General features: G+C 33.2%; 1 protein-coding gene across 1 annotated transcript in view; it reads right to left on the bottom strand.

The window, feature by feature from the left end:
- Window positions 1–18,577, bottom strand: part of LOC129229523 (zwei Ig domain protein zig-8-like) — a 284,088-nt gene that overhangs the window by 119,108 nt on the left and 146,403 nt on the right. The window contains exon 2 of the mRNA XM_054863846.1: window positions 4,318–4,532. Coding sequence (XP_054719821.1) covers window positions 4,318–4,532 — 215 coding nt within the window. The remainder of the gene's footprint in view (window positions 1–4,317; window positions 4,533–18,577) is intronic.

Raw genomic sequence — 18,577 nt, 5'->3', positions numbered from 1 at the left:
TTCAAAACATTCCCATACTAACCAAGAGAAAAAATAAAGACAGTTCACAGATTTGTCAAACTGTTCGAATGATTATATATTTATGTTTATTAAAAACGATTAGTAAGCCGAACGATTAATCTGAAGGATTTTAGACAATAATGATAATAATAATAAAGGTGCTTTTCCTTATAGAAATGTTTCAAGGTTATATAAAACAATTGTTGTTGTTTTGTCCGTAGTAAACTACTACGGAAAGATTTGCGCCATTGCCCCGAAAGGTAATACTTCTTTGCAACCACGTAAGAAAACACAAGAAAGATTCACATCACTTAGAGAGGAAATACCCCCCAGTGCACCGACGGGAATCGAACCCGCAACTTCCGGCATATGAAGCGAAGCTTCAACCATACAGCCACGGAAGCCCCAAAACATCAATTAATCTGAACATATGACTTTATTTAGAGGCACTTTAAGTTCAAACATTATTTTTTAATGCATCCAGTATGCAATGATTGAGTAAAGAATTATGTTTTTACATAATACAAAACCTTTAGTTACAATTTATAAACGTACGCAAAACTAGCGCAATGCTCACACAAGTCCAAAAATCAATATTTTTAGAATAACAGCATTAGTTTTTCCATTTGGTCTTAAACAACAATCGGAAAACATGCTTCAACATTCTCTCCTCCTTTCACTAAACAAACAAGATCAGAAGGTGCAATCGGTTACAAACATATTTGCAATAAGCACACATTAAACATCTCCTTTTATTGACGTTTCGTGGTGTTGGATGGGGCCAAATAAATTGGGAAAACATTTTGTTTCTTCATGTACTGTAATCACTGTAAAGGAAATACATTCGCATCTATAACAAAGGGCATTGCGTGTAGAACATAATTCCCTTCGTGATGTTGCTCATTTCCAAACCTTAAATATTTATTCCCAAATCTCTCATTTGAATTTTTTCTTCTTTTTTTTATGCATTCATGCCACCACTTTAACTTTTTGATCGAATGGCACGAAACCCGTGACGTATTCGGGCGTTACGGTTAAAGCTAAGCATCTCATATCTTATTTTTCAATATGTTTTTTTTAACGTGGTAGAAGTTTTTATGATACTAAAAGCTTTGGCACTTCACGCAAATGATGGGCAATTAATATGCTAACGGCTTCTCCACGTTGCCAGATTAGAGATACTTTGAAATCTATCGGATACAGAAGTCTTGTTGTGCGTAAAGGCAAATTTCCGATTTGTCTAAAGCTTTCGTCAATAGATGTCGCTACTTAACATTTGAAAGTTTGGCAGGCTAGGTGTGGGGCTTTTAAGTTTCCTGTGAATGATATTTTCACCTCAGCTATAAAATGGAGATTACGTAGATGAAAATCCTTGGTTATTGCTTCCTTTTTCTTATTTTTTCGCCGTTTTTAAGAGTTATAATGGGTGATTTGGCGCCACAGTTTATGACAGCGCCGTATTTTTCACAGGTACTAAATGTTTCTTTAAATGGCAGTTTCGTGCTCAGTTTTATTTTCTTTAATATCTTTACATCCAAATGTCTCCCTAAATGCAGTACATAGTGCATTAGTTTTTAATGATTTTTAGGCATATATACAGCTTACTTATGTTAAAAAATATATTCTTTTGCGAAACTATCAAAATTTTGGGACTTATATCAATTGAGGCAGTGAGAAGCAAAGGGATGCATGTATGTAGGGATGCATGTATGTGGACAGCTTCAAATTTTGAGTAAAACGAGTTTAAAGTTGCAGTTCTAGGTAGGCTTTCATTGAAAAGTTTTTCTAAATTCTTCTGTATAGCAGCACCGACAAGGGCTACTAGTACAGTAAAACCTGTAAAGTTGACTATCCTTGTAAGTTGACCACCTCTCTATGTTGACCACTTTTGTCGGGAACGGAATTTTTCCTATCTCATATAGCGAAGGAAAACCTCTGTAACTTGACCACCTCTCTATCTTGACTACCTGTCTATCTTGACCACTAATGTACGCCAAATTTGATTTGGAGTATTGTAAAAAACCCTTTGTAAGTTGACCACTTGGTTTATTTTTTTCAACTTTCTTCAGTAAATTATTTTATTTATTACTTATTTACTTATTTATTTATTTATTATTATTATTATTATATTTATTTTTGATAGCTTTCTAAGAATGTTTTTAATGCTTTGATGGCAGACTAGCATTTTACTAACTAAACAGCAGCTTAAAGCTTATGCTGCTCTTTATTCTCAAAACTTATTTTTCATTTGTTGTTCTACTTGAGATAGCTTTTTGTACTCTGTTTAATGAAAATAGGTGTCAGTAGTAAAGTTCAAAATCTTTTCTTTCAGTTGCAATATGCTGTGGCAACACAGGAATTGTGCAAAAAGAGCTGGCCTGTATCTATATATTTTGGGTCCCCCTGCAACAAAATATGTTGACCCCCTCCCACCTGGCCAGCAGAAGTCTTAGTGCTAGTTTTTTTTTTTAATTTTTTCTTCAATTTCTAGGGCCGTTAACCCCTTTACGCGGGCCCCTCGCACTGCGGGTACACAGGTCTGGGCCTGCTAATGAGTAAAGTTACATGTTTCTGGTCCAAGGGATTAAGAGATAGGACATTTTAATTTTTCCTTTATGAACTAGGAGAGTCGAGCTTGTTACTCTTTGTGCTATACATAAAAAGGCTTCAAAAAGAAAGTTAGTTGAACTTGAGATTAATAAAAAGTATGAAATATTAAAATTAATTGAAAATGGAGAAAACCAGAGAAAATTAACTGGTATATATGGAATTTCTAAACCTACAGTGTCTAATATAGTTAAAAACAAGAAAAAATAACAAAATTATTTGAATAGTATTTTTAATTATTGTTTCTCTTTCAATAATGTTAAACACTGAAAGTGAGTTGAACAGAAAGAGTAAGGGTGACTTCCTCAAAAAATGAATACATGGTGCAAGAAATGACAAAAAAAAAAAAAAAAAAAAAAAACCGCCCTTTATAAGTTGACCACCTGGCTAAGTTGACCGCCAAAGTGCTGCACCGCGAGTGGTCAACTTACACAGGTTTCACTACTATCTCGTGTCCCAAGACGGAGGAGAGGTTCACTTCGACCTTTTCTATTGGTTATCTCCAAATTTTTAATTTTGACCCTTACACCCCTTGGTTTCTCACTGCCTCCCATGTTTTCATTATTTATGATATTCAAGTGACAAAATGTACAAAGAATTGCAGTAATACATTTTGAGAATTTCAAGCGACAAAAAATAAAACAAAATAAAATTATAATTTAAATGCAATTACATTTCAATAGGCAATTTTAAAATGTGCTAATAACCGAAGCTTATAACATTTTTCAAGTATATATCCGCACCTTAACGTAGCCAATTTTATTTATTTATTTATTTTTACAAAATTTTGGTTCAAACTTTCGTGGCTAATCAACTTTTACGCTTATATTTGATTTGCAAAGAATACGTCATCAGTGGGAAAATGGTCTATCCACCTATCTTAATGGATTTTTATATCTGGAATGAAAAATCCTACATAGCGATATCGAAATCCTGTCCGATTATGCACTTCGTTCTGGATTTAACTCATCTGGTAAACGACAACCGTAATATATTTAACATTCACCAGTAGAGTTCTTATCCAACCATTTCGAACTATTTCTGCAAATTCAAGTTTTGGTTTCTGTAGTTTGATAGTTTCGAACTGCGTTAAAATTAGTTTCACACGAAAAGTGATTTGCGTTATTCATTTAATTTATATCTACTATTCACCAAACAATCCTTATAAAATTAATACTGTCCAACCACGGATTGCATGGAATTTTCAAACGTCCAAATAAGACGAGTCTATCAGAACAAGGGGGAAATGTAAAATTTCGTGCGCGTATTTCGCTCATTTGAATGAGACTCTGCTTCTGCAAAAGCTGACATTGGTAATAAAAATAATAGATTCGTCCATTTCCGGCTGTAAAATGGATGTTTGTCTTTCCATACAATCCGTTATCAGACAGTAGCAACTCCGGCTTCTTTATCATACTAATGTAAAAAAACAGATATACTGGCAGAATGTTGCACGTGCAAACAGGGATCACATTGAAAAAGGGAAAACTCAAAATTACTAATATATCTTCTAGTGTAGTAAATTTCTAGTTTAAAAAAACATTCAGAATGCACTTATATTTTTAAACATAAAAAACTGAACTTCATGAGAACAAAGTGAAAAAAACCGTAATTACATGAATATATTTAAAATGTTAGCTAAAGCATGCCATTACCCATATTTTACAAGAAACAAGCAAATATATACGAGAAAGATAATTTAAAACTTACCGTTTTGTCTCCTAAATTGTGCACTTTACAGTGTAAGTAGACTGTTTGTCCTAGTTGAGTAGTAATGTTTTTTGGCACTGATGTGTCAAAAGTAGGTTGTTCCACTTTTGATAATAAATGGGAATGTCCAACTAAAATTGGTGACCTCCTTGGTTTTGATCTTGTTTGATTTATTGATTCTGTTACACATCCTATGTCTTGAGTGCTTGTATCACCTAAAATAAATAAATTTTGCTTTAATTTTATGATACTATCTTACGCATTACGCAAAGTTCAATTGATATGAATGTATTTGTATATGGTATAAGATTGATCGATCACTTCTCGAGGGGCCATTTATTTCAAGTATTAGGTGCGGGAAAATGTGATTAGAAATATGGATCATTATTAAATATTAAATTTTTGTAATTCAAAACATTGGAAGAATATAATGCGTTCTTAATAAAAGAAACAGAATTAAAAAAAAAAAAAAAAACATATTAGCGGTGCGACATTGCGAAAAATCAATGTTTCAACGTATTGAAGTTAGAAAGAAAAACATCGAGGCATATTGATACACCGATCAAAAGCATCATTGTTCCATACATAATAATATTTAGACATTGTTTCTAAGAAGTGAATCAATTCAGGAATCCATTATGCATTGTACTTTAACTAAAAACTCAGAACTGCGAAAGCCATAAGTAATAGTAACACTTTTTACTTCCTTTTACAAAAGTATTGTATTCGCGAAAAAAAAAAAAAATCACTCAAAATTCGGTCTTAATTTCCATTTTGCTCACTCCCGAATTATTATTTTTTTCAACCTGACCACACGCGGGTAAGTGCCTAAGAACGTAAAAAAGCCCGAAATATCCATTTTGACATTCCCCGAGTTAATTACAACGACTTTCTCTTGACGTCCGTATGTACGTATGTATGTATGTGCGTATGTATGTCGCATAACTCCAGAACTTTATGTCCTAGAAAGTTGAAATTTAGTACGTAAGCTCCTAGGGGGGTCTAGTTTACCCCTCTCCTTTTGGTTGCATTTTGGTGTTTCTAAAGGGGTCTTTTGCCCCCTTTTTTTGGGGGGGGGAAGTATTTGTTAATTTCGATGGATACTCAAGTAGTGTTGTAATTTGGCGGACACTTGGCGATATATCGCCAGGCTTTTGGTCGCCAAGTTTTGTCGCCAACTTGGCGACAAATTTGGCGTTTTTGTTTTTTAATCTGGTTTCAATTTGACCACTGTTAGTGATATTTAGAGAGTAATCTATTGAATCACATTAAAATTGCCAATAATGGGAAAATTACATTAAAATGGAGTGAAAGGAAGTCATGTGATGCTTCAATCAGCTCGTTTTTTTTCTTATTTACTCTTGTCAGACTACACTGTAAAACGTTTTATGTAAACTAAGTCCATAAAATCGGTAACAGCATAGCTGTCTGTGTACGGTTACACATCGCTAGTGGAAGGTTACACCATGATAATGTAACAATAGCGTAACGTCTCGTTCATTTCTAGGTAATACTACAGCAGAATTTTCTGCATGCTTACAGATAAGTTTCTTGAAAGGATACACATCAGCAAAAATCAAGTTTTCAATGTCTTGCTTGAACGCTTAAGTAATAATAATTTCTTTCCATACGTTTTAGATTGAAAGTGAAAATAATTAATTAGTAAGTTATAATACTTGAAATTTTTTCGTAACAGTATTAAAAAGATATTTTATCATGCCCTTCTTTTTTGTCTTCTTTACAGCTTTTGCTTTCAATTTTTCATTTACTCAATATTTATAAAGAGTTTGCTTTCTCGCAACCAATATACACCAATTAATTTTTTTTTAATATGTAAACAATACACTTTTATTGCTCTAAGAGAGGAAACAACAAACATGACTTTTGAGTGATATCCAAACCCACAACGTGAGTCTCACAGACAGGTCGCAAAGGAAGAGATTTTTATTTCGCTAATAAGAGTTTACCGGCAATGCTCCGAAACTGGTCTTTACGCATGTGCTTTGTATTCCACTATGGTGCCTAGAAGGGGTAGTGTTGCAATCGAAACGGAAAGCGTAGCACCTAAACGGAGGAAACAACCAGATGGCGCTGATGTCCCTGCCGGTGTTTAGAACTACGTTGTTTCTCCCATCGTATCAATCGAACAATCTCTCATCGTATTTTATTTTGTAAATTTACAACAAATCTTATCAATCACGGAAAAACCAATACAAAACCTTAATTTATAAAATATATTTCATTTAAAAATTGATAACTGAGATAAAATAGCTAAAAAATGCAGTTTATGAAAAATTGACTTGGTATATAATTTCTGTTTTCGTTGAATACGTCTTTATCATTTTGGTGCATCAAACAAAAGAAAAATAGTTTAGATATTTCGAATTTATTTTTGTAAAAAGTTGTCGAAGTTATCTCTTTTTTTTTTAAATTTGTTTTAATGAAACTCACCATAAAAAAAAAATGCTGACAAAATAACTTCTTACTTAAGCTCGAATGTGTTCGCAACTTTTTAAGTATGCAGTTACTTTAAATCCATTAGTGCAGGGTGCAGGGGTGCCCACCCCTAAAGGCAAGGGCGCACCCCCCTCAATATCGAGGAGACCCCCCAAAACAAGAGCCTCCCAAATAAGAAAAGTACCCCTCAAAGCACCCCCCTAAACATTTCAATGCCATAGTCTGCAACATGACGCCCACCCCCCTTGGTGAGCACCCCTGATTAGTGAATTAGAATAATATTACTAATGTACAATTATAGTAATACATATTTACAAATTTGTTTCAATAGGGAATTAATGCCCCAAAATGTTTTCAGGCAAAAAATAAAACATTTTTTTTTTAATAATAAGGTAATTATATTTTGATTTATATAGCAGTTATTCAGTTTAGCTCCTTTTTTTTCACATTAAACATGAAGCATAAGTCAACTTTGGATAGCTTATTAAAGAACATAGTTACTGAAAATTTAAAACAATCTACACAAAAAAATGAAACAACTTTCTACAGCAAATCCGTTAGTAAAAAGAAGTAAAACTTGTATGTATTTGAACAGACATTTTGAATAAACAAGACTCATTGCATACAGTATTCCAAGGAAAAATATAATAAATTTTATTTTTTTTACAAATGAGACAACTTATTTGCATCAGTACAAGCTGATACAGTACATGCAAATTATTTTATTGAAAAACTATTTTACAAAGTAAATATTTCACCGTTTGAATACGATAAAAATGAAACAGTTTTTTAAAAGTAAAATTTGAACAATTATGGATTAACGCAGAGTGAAGAAATGAGCTTTACTCAGAAATAGACGATTTAAATTTAAACATTAAAATGATTTTTCTTCTGCACATTTTATACAAATAGCTAAAACCTCTTTTAAAATATATAATTAGCACATTTACATTATTCTCTAACTTGTTGAAAACATTTTTGTTTTTATTTTGATAACTCATTTGGTTGCCTGGTGTAGTTCACAAGTAAAAAAGTGAATATACAAAGGTAAAAAATAAAAACTGTTTGCAGTATGAGGGAGACAGACTTCTCTCGCGCATTTCACGAACAATTAATATTATGCCACACTTGCATATATATACTAATTTGAAGCAGTGGCAGCGATTCGGGGGTAGGGGGGGGCAATGAGATTATTATTTTTTTTTCCAACTAAAGAACCAAAGCTAGAGATTACAAGACAATCAAAAATGTCAAAAATTTCAGAACATAGTTATTTATTTTACTTTGTACATCTGTTTACGAAACATTTTGCCCCCCCCCCAAACACACTTTTCATGAGAAATTTGTTTTATTTTCCAATCAAGGAACCAAAACTAGAAATTGCAAAAAAGGAGAAATGTCAAAATTTGGAGAAGATATAATTATATGTCTTACTTTGTACATGTGTTTACGAAACAGTAACTTTTAGTTTCTGTATTAATTGTTTAGATATTAGTAAATCAATTGTTTTATTTAAACAAGCCACACGTGGTTTAATGAAGTTATTACCATGTGTTTGACATCTCAAAATACTTCGGAAAAAATAATGTAAGTGTAATTCTTGTTTTGGTTTCTTCAAGGGACGTTATTGTGTACATAATACTTTTCTCTCTCTTTTTTAAAAATTGTTTACTGCTGTTTTTCTTTAATCCCCCCCTCCCACTTATGAGCCCCAATCGCCGCCTCAGATCTGAAAGCATACCCCCTTTTTTACAATGAAAATAAATTTGATGTAATGAAAGTTAAATAATTGTGATTTTCTTTTTGAAGTTTATTGTAGCCCTGACATTCGAAACAAATAATAGAATCAACTATAATTGAAATTGAAAATATTTTAACCACTGTAGCCACTCGTACATCCAGGAACAAAGCATGTCTTATCGCACCTTTTCTTTTTATTATTTGTAGTCATTTACAAACAATTTCAATTCTCTATAAAACAAGCGTTACAATATAACAATTTCGATATATCACAGTGGGTACGGCATACTTTCGCATCCCAAAATCAACATATCAACACCGGCGGAAACTTGCGCGCCCTCTCGCGGTTTCTCATTTGGAGAGAGATATTTGTAACATATGATCATTGGCCGATCGGAACACTACACTATAAATCCACTGAGTGCTGGTGGGACTTTACACAAACCATAGCACACGGTTTCTTCAAAAGTTTAAATAGTTAACAAAATTACACTCCAGAACTCGTGTAACGTTGCATCCATCAATACTTGTAACCTAGCACAGTTTTTTGCAGGGTATTTAACGCACAAGACACATATATTTTGGTCTACTTCACATAGAATGACACGCTTGTAAACACGAATAGAAAAAACATATTCTAAAACTAACTTTCTAAAAATATCAAATCAGACGATTTTTAATGGTTCCCTTTTTGTACAACTCTAAGAACCATTTTTTTAAGGTCTATATTGCGTGCAAAGAATTTGTGATAAGAAAAGAGCATTTCTAAGGATTTTCAAGCCTTAAAAGTTTAACTGAGCTTCCACGAAATCTATAATATGTTTTCACTTAAAATTACAGGGAGGTAAGGCAATTCTTAATCTTGTCACACTCTGAAGCGGATCCTGATGAAATATATTAGTTTACTGCTGAAGCCTTAAGAAATGTTCAGGCCAGAAACGAGAAGCGGGAAATAACGAAAATGATTTGAGACTTTCTTAGAAGTTGTTTTCAAAAGTAGAAAAGATGGCAGTAAATAGAATTTTTTAAATAACGAAACAAAAGATTTAATTTGTGTATGCTTTCTGCAGACTAGAACGTGTCTAACTCTCCTGATAAGGGATGGGGGTGCCTCGAGACCTAATCTTCACTTTAAACAAGTTTGAAATGAAAGTGAGACACAAAAGATTATTATGGCGAATTGACAGCTCTTCCTCACTAAAAAAAAATTGTGTAACCTTACTCCATAAAATCGGTTGCGGATTAGCTGGAGTAACGTGACTGATATAGCTGGTGTAAAAATACACATCACTTGTGGAAGGTTACACCATGGTGATGTAATAATAGCGTAACGTCTCATTTATTTTTTCGGATGGTTACACAAGAATGTTCTGTATGCTTACAGATAAATTGCATGAAAGGTTATACATTCGCAAAAATTGGACTTTTCATATGACTTTCTTAAACGATTTATCAAGTTCATGCTTTTGCACAACCATTATACACCATTTTTTTTCATAAACAAACAAGACATTTTTGTTGCACTAAGAGAGAAAACAACACGAGTGGAGTCCGAACACGCGACGCGTGTCTCACAGAAAAGGTCGTTTTAACCGCTCGCCACCAGGAACGGTTTTTGCTTCACTAATAAGAGTTTATCTGCTCTGCGCCGATTCTGATCGTTACGCATGCTTTTTGAATTCTTTTGAAACCTGATATATGAGTCTTTCAACAGTTTGCGTTAAAAAACAATAATGCTACACACTTCAGTAGTCATGTAACGTTACACCCATTAATCCTGGTAACCTTACTCATTTTTTTACAGTGCTGTTACCTGATATGAGCTTTTCTGATTTTTCGCGAAACTTTTTCACTCAGTTTCAAATATTTATAGCTTTTATAGGCTTTATCCATTCACATTTTCCTTTTGGCAGCTTTATTTTTCAATGTTAAGCAGAAATACACAAGATTAGTATGATATGGCGTATGAGTATTGTATTATGAATTTAATTTTTTTACAGGGTAAAATACATTTGTATCAACGTTTATTTATACGATCTTTATTCATACGTTCATTTAAACACACAATATTTCAAACTGAAAAATCCGAAACTGAGAAGAAAAAAAAAGAAAAAAAATCCCCCCCCTCTTTTTTTTACTTCCTTTTACAGAGTAAAGGAAGTATTGTATTCGCGAAAAAAAGTCACTCAAAAGGCGGCTTTAATTGCCATTTTGCTCGCCCCCGAATGAATATTGAGGTTTTTTTTTCAAACCACACGTCTATACGTTCTTAAGTATATATCCACGTGAAAACATTGAAACTGCTAATATTGGGAAAATTTATGTGTATAAAACTTTTTTTTTTCTTTTGCATCGATTCGCAACAGACTTGGGGTGTTTCTTTGCTTACTCCGAGGCAATTTTATCATTAAGTTGGAGATGAGGCAGATTAATACAGGGGGAAAACTGATTCGCTTCAGAAACTGTAACAGATATTTGCATTGGTCAAAATATATCTGAGTAAAATATACGGGATCGAGTCTTCTTACAATCAGCCGTTGGCAGGAAGTGAGTGAATTCGGCGTGGTTCAGTAAAGGTACTGCTTCAAGTAAAAATGTTCCTACCCGACGTTTCAATAACATTTGAATGATCAAATCTCCAGAACGTAAGTAGAATGCATTTTTTAATTCATATAGGCATTTTTTTTTTGTAAATTTTCAGTACATCTATTCTAAACTGGTTGCACTTTCGAGACACATATTGGGGCATTTTGATACTCCAAGACAAGGGACACATTGAAGTGCATCAAAGTCCTCCGTTCTGCATGAACGAACCCATTTGCGAACTAAATTTCCACAGTAGTGTACATTAATCATAATTGTCGCTTTACCCTAAACGAAGAATGTATTTTTGGGTAAAAAATGGTGCAAACGCATGAACCTATGATTGGGAGGTCGAAAATAAAAGAGTATACCTGCAACATTAAAATTTCGACTGTATTAGAATATGTGAAAGGAATAATTAAAATATATGCTTGGTTTGACACCACGTTGGGAGGGACAAACTATTATGGGGAGTAAGACCTACTCTTCTACATCCTATAGTTAAAAATAGAAAGTTTAAACTGGTTTTGAGACCGTCTAAGATTATATAGATTATAAGGTCAAACAAATTAACATTAAATTTATTTCTTCAAGTAAGGATATGTTTTTTTTTTCTCTTTTGGCACAACGAAAATTTTCAAATGGGTCAATATGAGGTGCAACAAAGTGTTTATTTGTAGATATACTGCCGTGCTAAGCACAAAAGTCGTATCTGCAGCAGAGCTCAAGGTGATATGTTTATTTTTTAAGTTTTGCGCCTCCATGAATTTGTGTTAGATGCCATTTTTTCAAATTTTTTTCCATGTCCTGTTCTCAAATAAACAGAGAACATTGTATTTTGGTAAAATACCGGACAAGGAACCACCTGGCAAAAGTAACTCAATTTTGTCAAACAGTGCACACATAAGAATTTCTGTGCTAGGTAAAATATTATAAACAAGATAGCATAGACTATTTACACAGGGTTATTGCGATAAAAAATATAATAATTCTACATACTTTTGCTGGTATCTTTAGAGTAAAGATGAAATTATGCTGAAATCAACAAATTTCTTGCAGAACTTTGTAAATGCATCACATATATTTGTTCTCGTTAAAATTTTGGGTCTGAACTCGAGTAAACATCATTTACAATGCATTTAGATTTACTTCTAATTAAAAAAATGCGAAAATCTAACGATTCCTTAGAAAACGGTTATTTTGTGCCGCACGTGACGCCACATATATATATATCATTAAAAATAATACTTTAAATTATTAATGAACAATTTTTTGTGCTTAACAAATTACAAACTTATGTGTGATATCTTAAGCAAAAAATTTCGTCATTACCTTGTAAAATCATTACTTTTTAATGTAATGTACTGACCGTCTTGTGCGGAAGAAGCATTTGACTTTTTCGTGGAATGACCCCATATAAGATTGTGTTTAATATTTCTATCTGAATTTTCATATTACAGTAGACCCTTGTTTTATGCGGGGGTTACGTTCCTCAGAAATGCCGCGTAAAGAGAAACCGCGTAAATTGAGACCTAATAATAGCGTTAAAACAGGGATTTGGTTTCGTAGATAACAAAGTACTTCATTATAGTGATGACTAATTGTATACTAAGTTTAATGTGTACCTATATCGACTTTAATGCACAGCATGCATAAAGAAAGCATAAATTAATTTAGTTTTCTGTTTATAAAGAGGATCTGACTATGATAGTCTTTTAGCAGTCATTAAGAATTTTTGTCTGTAGTTCTTCGCAGTGCATTAACGCATCCATGGTAACTTTCGTCATTTCCATGAGAGAATCTTCCTTCACTAAAAAATCAGAAAGAACATTTCTGTTGTCTAGGAATGGCTCAAAATTTTCAATGTGAATGTTTTTGATTTTGCGTCACCAACGTCGGTATCCTCGTTGCTTTTGACCTCCTTTGTCACTTCTAAAAGCTCTTCTCCCAGTAAGTTCTGAACTGTGTGAGTTTAATAACTTTACTTCTAGAAAGAGCTCTGGAACCAGTCGCATAAGATATCTCCAGTGGTCCAAGCTCGATTATTAGCACGCCAAAATGCAGTTGATTGCGCGTAATATGGAATTTTTAGGAGTTTTGGTTTTGAAAGAGGAGGAAAATTTTATCTGTTTGCATTGCCGCATCCGCATAAAATCGAAACTCATCCGCGTAAAGGTGTCAAATCTTAAGCCGCGTATAATCGAAACCGCGTAAAATAAAACGGCGTAAAACGAGAGTCTACTACCTTATGAGGAAATGTGATGATGTTAGGTAAACTGAAGGACTTATAAGACAGAATGTATTTTTTATGTGGTTTACAACATTATTAAATTTAAAGGCGAATTTCATGATAACTCAAGATTTAAGCATCAAGAAAAATGTTGAAACAATATATATTCCTTTTCTTTCGTCATATTCTGTTAGTTTCAATCTAGTCCCCTAACTTCGTCAATTTAAGTTGCTATTTATGATTTGGTTAAAAATTGTAAAGTTATACATTTTGTTCACAGATGAAACATTAAGAAAAACTGGGACAAGGACCACAGTGACAATTAGTTTTCCATCGATTTTTTTTACAACTATCATGAACGAACTCTATTATTCTAAATAGAAAACTACTCTCAAAATATCCCGTGGAATATTCAACAGTTAATGTAATTATTTTTTAAAGAACCTTATAGTTTCATCAATCCGACTTTTCCTATGAACCATCATTAACAGGAAAAGACATATTTTGTTATTTAAATAAAAAAAGTAATATTCCATCAGCATAAAAATACCTGAGTACAAATCTACACGTACAAAAAGTGAATGCAATGCTTTGAAAAAATTGAGTACAATAATATCCCTTTTCTTAGACTATATATTCAAGTTTGTATAAAATTCAACCCCCGAGAGCTCACTTTTACGTAACGACCTTAGCACAAAAGTGTGAGGTTTTGTCCAACAACTGTGAAAAGAAAACACCATCCTCTTTTGCTAAAACTTCTGTGCATTTTTTTTTTATACCTTTTAAGATCAGACATTCAAAACATGAATCTTTTCTCCGAATTCGCAAAAGTGCTGCCATTCAAAAAAGTTAAGCAAGAAGAAATAAACTTAAGAAAAAAAATGTACATATACTCACCTGTCTGAAGGTGCATGATAACAAGTTGAAATAAAAAACTAAATAACAATGAAGTGACGGGGCAAAGTAGGACTAAAAACGTGTTTTTTTCTCTCCAATTGCTAGGTGGTGCAGAATTACCTTCTTTTTTCACTTCTTCTTCATTCAAAGTTGTTCGAATGTATTCACTTTTTATTTAATTTACATTTTCCGCGCGCGTTTTGTTTCTTTTTGAGATAAAGTTTTAGATGGGAAATATTTAGTTAGGTAAAAAGGTGTAAATAAAAAAAGGAGTTTTATTAGAGTGAAACATGAAAAGTAAGTACATTTTTAACCGCTGGTGGAAAGGTTGCTATAACTTTTGGCGGCGGTTGAAAATTAGCTTTATTTTTTGTTGATATGGCAGTCTTAAAATTTGCGTTTCACTTACTACGTAGGGACGAATATTTATCTTTTTAGTGACGAAAAATTAAATAAAGCTTTTTTCGAAGCAACAAATGTAAAAGTGGTAGGGTTTTAAAATATCGCAAAACGAAATTTCAGACGATGGAGTGAACATAAACAGCATTGAGAATGAAATTTACTTGATATAACTTCTGGAAAAAAGTGTAATGTTTCACAATATAAATTGTTCAATCTATTCGCACATACATACATAAGCATGTATTTGCAATTTATTTTCCGAAATTCAAACTTTGGATTGTAATTCTCTGTATTTGAACCGTGCATCAAATTATGAAGTATCAACGTTCTAAAAAAATATTTTGCACTTGAAAAACAATGATTTGTTTGAATACCGGTCGTGACCATATAGTCGCACCCGTAACAGGAATAAAACATTGTTTTTCAAGTACGAAATATTTTTTTAGAACGTCGAAACTTCATATTATGATCCATTTTAGTTCCTTATATTCGATTATTTATGAGAAATAAAATGCAAACACCCAAAGTAATATTTTTTTTTATAGCCAATATTGACCGTAAGGTATATAACCAGAAAAGTAGAAACTCTAAGTCAGACGAATTAAAAGTCTACAATGACGGTGAGTGCTTATTGTGCAAATGCAATAAAAATAGTTAATTTGCAAGATGACAACTTTATTTTCTTGTTTATGCAAAGAGTGCAATGTGTTCGTATGCTTGTATGAAAATAATATTTATTTTACTTAACCAAAAAACGTTAACTGACTATTTTAATACATTAACATACTTTAATGAACTCTGTCATTCTCAAATGTTTAAAACAGGGATTCCCAACCTGTGGCTCGCGACTCCCAAGGCGGTTACGAAGGATTTCCTAGGGAGTCGTGACATTTTCCCTATATTTAAAAATATATTATTAGACAGTTGAAAAATTAAAATACATTGGAGGAAAAAAAGCATTATTATTTTATATTATAGTAGCATCAAAACTTGAGCGCAATGGCGAGTACAGGAGAAGGGCTTATGTGGCTACACCAACCCCTCACCCTCTCATACCAGAGTACCTGATCACATAACATGCTCTAAGGTTATCACGAGTTTTAGTTTAGGAACTTCAATCTCTACAAATTTCCGCAACTGAGTCTCCAATACCCTCCCTCTAACATTATACAAAACCGTCTAAAATTTCGTTTTCGGAACTTCAATTTCGAAGTTTCTGTGAGTAATTGTCTAAGCCCCAACCCTTATCCTGAAAAGAGTCCTGCAGTTGCTTTTTATGGCTTTTTTGAAATATTGCCGGGAAGAACATCGAACCCCTTCCCGTGCTCGAACTTAGCCAAGTAAAAAATTGTCAAGAATTTTTAGGATTTTAATTTCGAAAAAAAAAATCTAGGGGAATTCCTGCCGTACCCCCTTCACATAATAAAAGATCATATACAATTTCGTTTTTAAGGCATAAATTTCGAAAAAAACTTTTGGGAGTACTCGAGATCCTCTCTCCTGCACGCATCCTTAAAACTCGTCTGAAATTCTGTTCTCGGAACATCAATTCCAAAAAAAATTCTGGGGGGGGGGAGGCTCCGAATCTCCGAACAACCTTTTTCCTAATGTTTACTAAGATGGCCAATAATTGCGTTTTTAAAACCTCAAACTTAAAAATTTTCCGGGGAAAGATCGTCCGAACCACATCTCTTTCCTAAATTTCAACAAAGATAGTCTACAACTGAGCTTATTTAGGACATTTCATTTTCATCTTCGAAAATGCTATGTCTATATCGTTAAAAATCGTATCGTTATTCTATGGTTAAAAATCGTTTAAAACTTCAGTGTTAGGAATTTGAGAAATTTTGAAGGCAAGTCTCCAAGCTTGAACCGTCATAAAAGCCCCTGAACCTCTCCTTCTACGGACATCACCGGAGATTGTATAAAATGAAATTTTAGAACTACAATTTCGAGCAATTTTCGAGGGAGGACCATCCCGAATGTTACAATTACGAAAGTAGATTCATATTTAAAATACACCGCCAGCTCAGTTATTCCACATGAGTTCTCAGTTATTCCACATGAGCTGGAGGCTTTTGTTGCCAGCTCATGTGATTCATATTCCGGGCTGATGAGTGCTAAAAAGCACGAATAACTGAGCTGGAGGTGTATTTTAAGTATTTCTGCCTTAGCCCTGGCTTTAGGGCGGTAACTTACTACAAAATAGATTCATATTGTTAATTATCTTTATCCGCTTATATAACGCAATTAGATCATGGAATTAAGCGTATATGTTATCGTTGTTAGGGATAGTATGACTAAGTATGTATAACCTGGAGCAAAGGAAGATTATCAGATGGGACATGATTCAGTTCTTTAAATTTATCAAAATGAATTATGTTAATTTATTAAATTTTTGCACCGAAAGCAGGACAAGGAGTCATTGTTTTAAGCTATTCAAATCTCAGACTATCCAGGAAGGAAAAAACTACTACTTTAGTAGGGTTGTGAGCACTTGGAACAGTCTACCGGAAGAGGTGGTATTGAGCAAGGTGGAGGATAGCTTTAAGAGGACCATTGATCTTCATTGGAGACTAATAAATTGACTAGAACCAGCTTAGCTGGGCCCAAGAACCTGTTGCTGGTCGTCACATTTGCATTTATGTTTGTATGGCATAATTTTCTTAATTTGATTTCTCATAATGCTAGTAATGACACCTTCTCCTCCTCCCCCCTCCCGTCCAAATATAAATAAGATCTTTCTCTCTATCTTGCTATACATACGTTTGAAAAAAAAAAACTGAAACCCCCCTCCCCTCCCAATTTTTTGACCTCACGACGGCCTTTCTGCAATTATTGTAGAAAAAAAATACATAAAGCTGAAGTACAATACTTCGAAAAGCTTGAGTTATTATGTAATATAATCGCAATGTCTACGCACACACACACACACACACACACACACACACACACACACACACACATATATATATATATATATATATATATACGCGGGGGATACATAGGGGTCGCGGGTTTCTTAGTAGATGAAAAAAGGGTCGCGACGTGAAAAAGGTTGGGAACCGCTAGTTTAAAACAATTAACAAATTTATGCATTTGCTCGAAATATGCTTTGTTACGATTGACGTTTACTACAGTGGTCAATTCTAGTTTGCAAGAAAACTACTTAAAATGCAATAAAAATAGTTAACATACAAGATAATTTATTTTTTTTTATTTGTTTTACGCAAAAAGATGCAGTATGCTTGCACGCTTTGATGGAAATAAACTGATTTAATTTTACCAAACGGCAATTAACTTTAAAAACAGCAACTTACTGGGACGAACACTGTAATTATCAAATATTAAGAGGAATTAACAAATTTATGCATTTGCTTTAAATAAGCGTTGTTACAATAGGCGTTTACTTACAGAACTCAGTGGTCAATTCCAGTTTGTAAGAAAACTGCTTAGCAATAATATTCTTTTTGCGTGACTCTAGGTCCTACAATTAGTATCAGCTTGCCTAAGAATGTCAATGAATTAGTTTAGTTTTCGAGTAAGCATTGCACGTACGCAGGAATTCGTCTTACAAAGAGATTAAACCCTTTCCCAAAGCATCGCATTAAATATGTATATTTAATAACCCTTTTTAACGTATATGTTTAAAGCTCAAATCCTTAAATATGCTCCTATGTCTTTACTTTAGCTCTGGGAATTTTTAAAATTTGACTACGTTTCAGTAAAGTAATGGTGTATACACGTATACACGTATAAAACCTTAAAAGAATTTCCGTAAAAGTAAAAGTATCTGCTTTTACGCTGAAAGTAACATAAAAGTAACTGAAACATTATGCATTGAATGTTTTGAAATTGCGGTTCTTTATGAGTGCCTTGTTAGTAGTATAAAAATTAGAGTTAAAAATTCTTATTTCTTAATATGCACAGTAAAATCTGCGCCATGTACTT

This window comes from Uloborus diversus, chromosome 1 (assembly GCF_026930045.1).
Source record: "Uloborus diversus isolate 005 chromosome 1, Udiv.v.3.1, whole genome shotgun sequence".
In the NCBI taxonomy this organism is placed as follows: Eukaryota; Metazoa; Arthropoda; class Arachnida; order Araneae; family Uloboridae; genus Uloborus; species Uloborus diversus.
Note: the sequence above shows the minus strand (reverse complement) of the source record. Positions and strands in the feature narration are given on the sequence as shown.